This window comes from Mercurialis annua, linkage group LG5, assembly GCF_937616625.2.
Source record: "Mercurialis annua linkage group LG5, ddMerAnnu1.2, whole genome shotgun sequence".
Taxonomy (NCBI): Eukaryota; Viridiplantae; Streptophyta; class Magnoliopsida; order Malpighiales; family Euphorbiaceae; genus Mercurialis; species Mercurialis annua.
Genome location: NC_065574.1, coordinates 23,120,936 through 23,131,494, shown reverse-complemented (window position 1 = coordinate 23,131,494; position 10,559 = coordinate 23,120,936). Strand labels below are relative to the sequence as shown.

General features: G+C 38.6%; 1 protein-coding gene across 1 annotated transcript; it reads right to left on the bottom strand.

The window, feature by feature from the left end:
• Positions 1-6,359: 6,359 nt before the first annotated feature.
• LOC126680248 (uncharacterized) lies at positions 6,360-9,703 on the bottom strand (the record flags this gene model as incomplete). Its single annotated transcript, XM_050375331.1, has 6 exons — positions 6,360-7,454; positions 7,506-7,521; positions 7,668-8,050; positions 8,123-8,409; positions 8,662-8,962; positions 9,164-9,703. Coding segments are annotated over 6 exons (2,622 nt in total), but the record flags the coding sequence as incomplete, so codon positions are not given.
• Between the last annotated feature and the right edge of the window lie 856 nt (positions 9,704-10,559).

Below are 10,559 nucleotides of genomic sequence, written 5' to 3'. Positions count from 1 at the left end.
AAATCGCTAATATGGGGAAACATTTTGATTTGTTTCGTAACGTTTGGAAACGTTTAGATTTGGAATGTTACGTCTGTAAACGTTTGGTTTTGTTTCGTAACGTTTATAAACGTTGGTCTTAAATCGCTAAAATGGTAAATTTTTTGTATTTGTTTTGTAACGTTTATAAATGTTTGGCTTAAATCACTAAAAAGGTGAAACGTTTGAATTTGTTTTGTAACGTTTGTAAACGTTTGGCTTAAATTTCTAAAAAGGTTAAACACTTGGATTTGTTTTATAACGTTTGTAAACGTTTGGCTTTGTTTCGTAACGTTTGTAAATGTTTGGCTTCAATCGCTAAAAAGGTGAAACGTTTGGATTTGCTTCGTAACATTTGTAATTGTTTGGCTTAAATTGCTATAAAGGTGAAAAGCTTGAATTTGTTTCGTAACGTTTGTAAACATTTGGCTTAATTTGCTAAAAAGGTGAAACGCTTGGATTTGTTTCGTAACGTTTGTAAATGTTTGGCTTAAATTGCTAAAAAGGGGAAACGTTTGAATTTATTTCGTAACGTTTGTAAACGTTTGGCGTAAATTGCTAAAAAGGGGAATCGTTTGGATTCTTTTCGCAACGTTTTAAACGTTTGGCTGAAATCACTAAGATGGGGAAACGTTTGGATTTGTTTCGTAACGTTTGTAAATGTTTGGCTTAAATTGCTAAAATGGTGAAACACTTGGATTTGTTTCGTAACGTTTGTTAACGGCTTTGTTTCGTAACGGTTGTAAATGTTTGGCTTAAATCGCTAAAAAGGCGAGACGTTTGGATTTGTTTTGGAACGTTTGTAAACGTTTGGTATAAATCGCGAAAAAGGTGAAATATTTGGATTTGTTTCGTAACGTTTTAAACGTTTGGCTTATATTGCTAAAATGGGGAAACGCTTGGATTTGTTTCGTAATGTTTGTAAACATTAGGCTTAAATTGCTAAAAAGGTGAAATGTTTGGTTTTCTTTCGAAACATTTGTAAACGTTCGGCTTAAATCGCTAAAATGGTGAAACGTTTGGATTTGTTTCGTAACGTTTATAAACTTTTGGCTTAAATTGCTAAAAAGGTGAAACGCCTTGATTTGTTTCGTAACGTTTGTAAACGTTTGGCTTAAATTGCTAAAATGGTGAAACACTTGGATTTGTTTCGTAACGTTTGTAAACGTTTGGCTCAAATTGCTAAAAAGGTGAAACATTGGGATTTGTTTCATAACCTTTGTAAATGTTTGGCTTAAATCGATTAAAAGGTGAAACGTTTGGATTTTTTTCGTAACGTTTGTAAACGTGTGGCTTAAATCGTTAAAAAAGGTGAAACGTTTGGATTTGTTTCATAACGTTTGTCAATGTTTGGCTTAAATTGCTAAAAAGGTAAAATGGTTGGATTTGATTCGTAACGTTTGTAAACGTTTGGCTCAAATGGCTAAATTTGTGAAACGCTTGGATTTGTCTTGTAATCTAAAAAGGTGAAACGTTTGGTTTTGTTTCCTAACGTTTGAAAACGTTTGGCTTAAATCGCTAAAAATGTGAAACGTTTGGATTTGTTTCGTAACATTTTAAAAGTTTGGTTTTGTTTCGTAACGTTTGTAAATGTTTGGCTTAAATTGCTAAATAGATGAAACTTTTGGATTTGTTTCATAACTTTTGTAAACATTTGGTTTAAATCGCTAAAAAGGTTAAACCGCTAAAAAGGTGAAACGTTTGGATTTGTTTTGTAACGTTTGTAAACGTTTGGCTTAAATCGCTAAAAAGGGGAAACGTTTGAATTTTTTTCGTAAAGTTTGTAAACGTTTGGCTTAAATAGCTAAGAACGTGAAACATTTCGTTTTGTTTCGTAACGTTTGTAAATGTTCGGCTTAAATCGCTAAAATGGGGAAACTTTTTGATTTATTTCGTAATGTTTGTAAACGTTTGGCTTAAATTTCTAAAAAGGTGAAACGTTTGGATTTGTTTCGTAACATTTGTAAACGATTGGTTTTGTCTTATAATGTTTGTAAACGTTTGGCTCAAATCACTAAAAATGTGAAACGTTTAGTTTTTTTTTCGTAACGTTTGTAAACGTTTGGCTTAAATCGCTAAAAAGGTGAAACGTTTGTATTTGTTTCGTATCGTTTGTAAAGGTTTGGCTTAAATTGCTAAAAAGGGGAAACGTTTGGATTTGTTTCGTAATATTTGTAAACGTTTGGCTTCGATCAGTAAAAAAGGGAAGCGTTTGGATTTGTTTTGTAACATTTTAAACGTTTGGCTTAAATCGCTAAAATGGGGAAACATTTGGATTTGTTTCGTAATGTTTGTAAACGTTTGGATTCAATCGCAAAAAAAGTTAAACGTTTGGATTTGTTTTGTAGCGTTTTTAATCATTTGGCTTAAATCGCTAAAATGGGGAAACGTTTGGATTTGATTTGTAACGTTAGTAAACTATTGGCTTAAATCGCTAAAAAGGTGAAACGTTTGGATTTTGTTTCGAAACATTTGTAAACGTTTGGCTTAAATCGATAAAATTGGGAAACGTTTGGATTTGTTTCGTAATGTTTGTAAACGTTTGGATTTGTTTCGTAACATTTGTAAACGTTTATTTTTTTTGTAACGTATATAAACAATTGGCTTAAATCGCTAAAATGGAGAAACGTCTGGATTAGTTTTTTAATGTTTCTAAACGTTTGCCTTCAATCGCTAAAAAGGTGAAATGATTGGATTTGTTTCGTAACGTTTGTAAACGTTTGGCTTAAATTGCTAAAAATATGAAACGTTTGCTTTTATTCCGTAATGTTTGTAAACGTTTGGATTTGTTTCATAACGTTTGTAGACGTTTCTAGCGTTTGGCTTAAATTGCTAAGAAAGTGAAATGTTAGGATTTATTTCGTAACGTTTATAAACGTTTGACTTAAATCGCTAATATGGGGAAACATTTGGATTTGTTTCGTAACATTTGGAAATGTTTAGATTTGTATCGTTACGTCTGTAAACGTTTGGTTTTGTTTCGTAACGTTTATAAACGTTGGGATTAAATTGCTAAAATGGTAAATTTTTTGGATTTGTTTTGTAACGTTTGTAAACGTTTGGCTTAAATTGCTAAAATGGGGAAACGTTTGGATTTGTTTCGTAATATTTGTAAACGTTTGGCTTCGATCAGTAAAAAGGGGAAGCGCTTGGATTTGTTTTGTAACATTTTAAACGTTTGGCTTAAATCGCTAAAATGGGGAAACATTTGGATTTGTTTCGTAATGTTTGTAAACGTTTGGATTCAATCGCAAAAAAAGTTAAACGTTTGGATTTGTTTCGTAGCGTTTTTAATCATTTGGCTTAAATCGCTAAAATGGGGAAACGTTTGGATTTGATTTGTAACTGTCACGACCCATTTTCATGAATCGCGACCGGCGCTAGGGTATGGGTAATATAGAACCGAAACCCGTAGCTAGCCTTTCATTTAACACATAAACACATAAACCTGCAGAAAACCAATGCTCGGGGGCAACCGAGACTTCAGCCTAAAACTAGCAGTTATAATATTCAACAGTTAATATAACATGCTTATTCAATTCTGAGTCTAAAAATAGGCATATCATAAATAATCCGAAATAATTACATAACATGCCAGAGCAATATAACTAGTCAGACCAATCCGACAAACAACTGTAATAATAGTAAAGACGTCTAGTCAACTACTGCGGTCTAAGAATAAAATAGTTTGACAGTTTATCAAAATAAATGGAACCTCCGAGGAAAAGTAAATGCGGAGATCACCAGACTCTCTCAGATCATAACCCTGGGAAAAATTGGGAAAACAACGGGGTCAGATATACTGAGATGAGTTCATACCACTATTTACATTTATCAAGTGGAAAACCTTTAAAACGTTTAAAACATTTAATAACGATATTACAGATAATAGTTGGAACCCTAATCCACCATTCTAAAATAGTAATCATAATCCAATAGGTCTGGTCCCGAGAGCTGAGCTACACCGAGTTACCACTGACCACACTTATACCAGAGTCCCGAGAGCTGAGCTACACCGAGTTACTCTACCTGGTCCCGAGAGCTATGCTCACACCGAGTTACCACATTTCCATATATACCTTACCCAGATCAATACCGGTGCGCACGCTGTCCTAATGATGCCCATTAGGTAGCATGTTCCAACTAAGAGCCATAATATAAAAACAGTTCGAAATATACGTACAGTATATATATTTAATATTAAAATAACAATTTACTTAATAATGCGGTAAATAGTAAATATAAACTCACTGCTTGCTAATCCGCGTGAAATACCGGCAAGCAACTAACTCTGGTTCGCCTCTGAAGCACGAACAGTAGACGAGTCTAGACAAATAAAATAATTATTAAAATCAGACCCTAACTCTAAAGAGTACTAGACATCACATAGGACTAGCACAAATAACACGTCGGAATAAATAATCCAAGGCACACACAAGTAATACCCATTAGGTAATAAAACCCAATTAATATAAGTCTATTGAGTTCTCGCTTAAAATCCAATTTATAAATATTATTTAATAACTTTAAATAATAAATAATTTCCAAATAGTGGGTTAGCCGAGTTATCACAAACTACCAAGCTAACCTCACTTGTCGGATGACCCAAGTCTAATCCGACTCAAAACGTTTATCAAATATAAACCCAAGTTTATATTTATAAAATAAATTAGCAAATAATAATCCATTTTAAAAGCGGAACTCAATAACTTCAATTCTAAGTAACCCAAGTTACAAATCAAAACTTAATCATTTTAAGTGAATAAAAGTTTTAGGGACTAAATCGTACTTTAGCCAATTAGGGACTAAATTGTACTTTAACCAATTTGGTATCCAAAATCAATTTAATTGCTTTTGTTTATAATTAAAACAAATATAAGATTACCTATCACAAATCCACTTAATTAAGTTATAAAAATTAGTTCAGGGACTAAATTGTAATTTAGCCAACTTTTGACAAAACGACATTTGAAGGAAAATATAATTACCCGAGTAATTATATTAACTTAATTTATATATATTTATCGTTAACAACATATTAATTATAAATCGAAACGAAATCCAATTCATTAAGTAAAGTTAAACTTAAGGGATTAATTTGATTTAAACAAAATAAATGGGTGATCAAAGGAAACATTTTTCCATCTTTTACATTTCAAAACCCATATACCCGCCTAAGCCATGGAAAATAAGAGTTACAGCATGAAAAACTTAAGTACATCCACACTTACAAACCAAATTAGAAATCAACTCTCAATAATCTTCTAACAAGCCACATAACCCATACAAAATTGAAGATAGAATCATGAACATCAAACACTCTAACCAAAGAACTAATCCTACGGTTTTGACACAATCTCAGAACACGATCGAGCCTTACAATGGAACAACACAACTCAACGATGTCGATAACCCAATCAATCAAGATGCTAACGATCATTAAAAGCAATCAAAATCATGGCCTAAACAAGTGAAACCATCGGCAGTAACCAAAATAATAAGAACAGCTTAAACAATTTCAAAAACAGAAACCGTACGGCGATTGAAACGAGATCGATTACGTACCGTTTAACAAAACCGAGATAGGGAATCGAAGGGAATTGAGTCTAGAACGTCTGAGATCAAACGGTTTTGATTTCGACCTAGAAACGAATGAGAACGACTCAAATTACGTAATGCCGTTTCAAAACAAAATCTGGAAATCAAAGGAATTATGAAGACTTACCGAACAGCGATCTTTGGAGGATGATTACGGATTCAATACTCAGCGAAAGAACGAAAAGAGAGTGGCTAGGGTTAGATTGCAGTGTGATCTAGGTTTTCTATGAAGAAATCGACTTAAAATAACGTAGGGAAGTGAGCCGTAAATGAGATCGAAAAGGGCCACACGAAAGGGTCCAAAGAAACTTTGTTTCTCGAACGGGAATGGCCTTACAGGCCTGATTCCCGTTCGAGAATGGCCTGGTCTCGAACGAGACCAGGCCTGAAATTGGATTCTCGTTCGAGAATCCATATTCTCGAACGAGAATCAATAAAACTTTATTTTTTTTTCTTTTTAATTAATTTAAAAAAACAAATGGTTTAAACAATTAAAATCAACCTTAATCCAACCAACTCGAACCAAACCACTAATATCGAAAATACTTCAAAACGACCGGAAAAATGTCGGAAATTAAATGTAATAAAATGTAAAATTTTACGGGATATTACATTCTCCCCAACTAATTAAAAATTCGTCCTCGAATTTAACACGACAAGTAAATCACATCAGAACAACACGTAACACAAGTAAAAATTATAAAAGTCACAGAAAATAAAGATATCGTACCTCACGGAAAAAGAAAAGGATAGCGATTCCGCATATCCAACTCGGTCTCCCAAGTACACTCCTCTACAGAATGATTGCGCCAGAGAACTTTAACCATCGGAATCTCCTTGTTCCGCAATTTACGCACTTGTGTATCAACAATCTCAACTGGCTGTTCCTCATAGGACAGCTCCTGGTCAATCTCAACACTCTGAGGCACAATCACGTGCGAATGATCAGAAATGCACTTTCTCAACATAGAAACGTGAAACACAGGATGTACTAACGACATGTCTGGCGGTAGAACCAGACGATAAGCCACAGCTCCAATCCTCTCCGAAATCTCATAAGGACCAATATACCTCGGTGCCAACTTTCCCTTGACACCAAAACGAACCACGCCTTTCATAGGCGAAACCCGAAGAAATACGAAATCACCAACCAGGAACTCAATGTCTTTCCTCTTCGGATCAGCATAACTCTTATGCCGACTAAAAGCAGTCTCTAACCTCCGCTTAATCAACGGTACCTTCTCTGAGGTAATCTGAATAATCTCCGCTCCCGAGAGTTTACTCTCTCCGACCTCCTCCCAACAGATAGGAGATCTACACTTGCGCCCGTACAAAGCCTCATACGGCGCCATCTCGATACTCGCGTGATAACTGTTGTTATAGGAAAACTCAATCAACGGCAAATGAGTATCCCAGCTACCCTGAAAATCGAGAACACACATCCTGAGCATATCCTCCAACGTCTGAATAGTCCTCTCAGACTGACCGTCAGTCTGAGGATGAAAAGCTGTACTGAAATCCAACCGAGAACCCAAGGATTCCTGTAACGCTTTCCAAAACCTCGAAGTAAACACAGAACCTCTGTCTGAAACAATAGAAACCGGTACACCATGCAAACTGACAATCCTGTCGATGTACAACTGAGCCAACCTCGAAGAGGTATACGAAACCTTAATCGGAAGGAAATGAGCTGACTTGGTCATACGGTCAACTATAACCCAGATGGAATCGTACCCCTGTCGAGTACGTGGTAAACCAACCACAAAATCCATAGCAATCCGCTCCCACTTCCACTCTGGAATAGGTAGTGGTTGCAAATAACCAAAAGGTCTCTGATGCTCCAGCTTCACCTGCTGGCACGTCAGACACTTAGATACATACTCAGCGACATCCTTCTTCATCCCGCTCCACCAATAGGTACCCTTAAGATCATGGTACATCTTAGTAGAACCCGGATGAACACTATAAGCAGACTTGTGCGCTTCTTCCAGAATCTGGTCCCTCAAACCATCTGAATCCGGAACACACAATCTCGAACCATGTCTCAGAACTCCATCCACAAAAGTAATTCCGAATTACTGTCCTGCTGAACCTCCTCAATAATCCGCTTCAACTGTGGATCCTCATCTTGTACAGCTTTGATCCGATCAATCAAAACAGGTTGCACTTGCAACTGTGCTAACAAACAACCAGCCTGAGAAATCTGCAAACCATAGCCCGAAGTTATCAAACTGTGCCACTCTCTAACCATGGGTCTACGCCCAATCTCAGAAATATGAGCCAAGCTGCCCGAAGACTTGCGACTCAACGCATCGGCTACCACATTAGCCTTACCAGGATGGTACTGAATAGTACAGTCGTAGTCTTTCAGCAACTCTAACCACCTCCTCTGTCTCAAGTTCAATTCTCTCTGATCAAAGATATACTTCAGACTCTTATGATCAATGAAAATCTCACAAGTAGCACCATACAAATAATGTCTCCAGATTTTCAGCGCAAAAACCACAGCTGCCAACTCTAAATCATGAGTAGGGTAATTCACCTCATGCTTCTTCAACTGTCTGGAAGCATAGGCAATCACCTGTCCATGTTGCATCAGAACGCAACCCAAACCAATCCGAGACACATCACAATACACTGTGAAACCATCAATGCCAGAAGGCAATGCCAACACCGGAGCTGTAGTCAAAATCTCCTTGAGCTTCTCAAAGCTCGCCTCGCACTTGTCAGTCCACTCAAACTTGACACCCTTCTGTGTCAGTTTAGTCAAAGGTGCAGATATTCTGGAGAAATCTTGCACGAACCGACGATAGTAACCAGCTAAACCCAGAAAACTTCTGATCTCGGTAACTGACCTTGGCCTTTGCCAATCCATGACCGCCTCAATCTTCTTCGGATCAACCTTGATCCCATCTTTCGACACCACGTGTCCTAGAAAGGTAACCTGATCCAACCAGAACTCACATTTTGAGAACTTAGCGTACAACTGATGCTCACGCAACGTCTGTAGTATAGTCCTCAAATGGTAAGCATGCTCCTCCTCACTCCGAGAATAGATCAAAATGTCATCTATGAAGACGATAACAAATTGATCCAAAAACGGCTTGAACACTCTGTTCATCATATCCATAAACGCTGCTGGTGCGTTCGTCAGACCAAAGGACATAACCAGAAACTCAAAATGTCCATAACGAGTCCGAAAAGCAGTCTTAAGCACATCTGCATCACGGATCCGTAGCTGATGATACCCAGACCTCAAATCAATCTTGGAAAAACATTTCGCACCCTGCAACTGGTCAAACAGATCATCGATGCGAGGAAGAGGATATCTGTTCTTGACAGTAGCCTTATTCAACTGTCTGTAGTCGATACACAGCCGAAAGGAACCGTCTTTCTTCTTTACAAACAGAACTGGAGCACCCCACGGAGAAGTACTCGGTCTGATGAACCTGCTATCCAACAACTCTTGTAACTGGTCCTTCAACTCCTTCAGCTCTGCAGGAGCCATCCGATACGGCGGTATCGAAATCGGAGCTGTACCAGAAACCACATCAATGCAAAACTCAATATCACGATCAGGTGGTAATCCAGGCAATTCCTCTGGAAACACATCAGTGAACTCATTCACTATCGGAACACTATGCATGTCACCACTACTAGTCTCCAAATCACGAACCACAGCAAGAAAACCCTGGCAACCCTTGCCTAACATCCGCTTCGCCTTGATGGCGGAAATCAGATTCTTAGGTGTCTCTGCCTTTTCTCCCTGAAAGGAAAAAGGTAGATCACCTGGAATTCTGAACTCGACTGACTTCCCTCGACAGTCAATAGAAGCATAATGGCGTGACAACCAGTCCATCCCCAAGATAACATCAAAAGAAAGAACGTCAAGTACAATCAAATCAGCACATAATTCTCTACCCTGAATAACCACTGGACACGAAGGATAAACAACGTCCACTACTACACCTTCAGACATAGGTGTAGACACAGCTAGAGGTTCACTCAAAACAGATGGTGCCATACCCAATTTCCCAGCAAAACATGTAGATACAAAAGAATGGGTTGCACCCGCATCAAATAACACTAAGGCATCTATAAAAGAAATCGGAATGGTACCTTGCACCACAGCATTTGATGCACGCGCATCCTGAGGAGTAAGTGCGAACACTCTGGCCTGACCCTGCGGCTGCTGCTGCGAACTCTGTCCAGTACCATAACCGTTGGAACCTCTACCGCCGTTACCACGGCCACCAAAGCCTCTGCCACCAGAACCATGGCCCCGCTGGCCACCAAAAGATGCTGCAGGTTGAGAGTACCCTACAGACTGTGTAAACGCAGGTCTCTGCTGCTGATAAGATGACTGCGCCACACTGGAGTTAGACATCTGCTGCCCAGATGTCGGACACTCCCTAGAAAAATGACCCGGCTGGCCACAAGTGAAACAACCTCCAGGAGCTAACTGGCACTGACCATAATGCCTACGTCTGCAATTCTGGCAGAATGGAATGTTCGATCCCCCACTGTACCCGCGTCCTGAACCACGGTTGCTCCCACTGCTACTGGAACTGTACGGAGCACTCCTGGCACTATGCCTCCCTTTGTTGTGAGTCCGTCGACTCCCCCTGTTGGCCTGAGAAGAGCCACTGTAGTAATTCCCACTACTATGCTGCACTGGGGCCTGTTGCCCCCCACTAGGAACGTCACTCTTTCCCTTCTGATTCTGGAAAGGGTCAGAGATCGTTCCAAACTGAACCATCGAATTCTCCATCCGTCGCGCACTATCCACTAACCGGGCAAACTCCATGTTTATCCCTATCAGCAAAGGAAGAAACTCCGAGCCTAAACCCCTAACATAACGGTCGTTCACTCGCTCTTGATCACCCTGTAGATCTGTAGCAAACCGCCCCAAACGTACAAACTCAGTAGTGTAGTCTGTCACT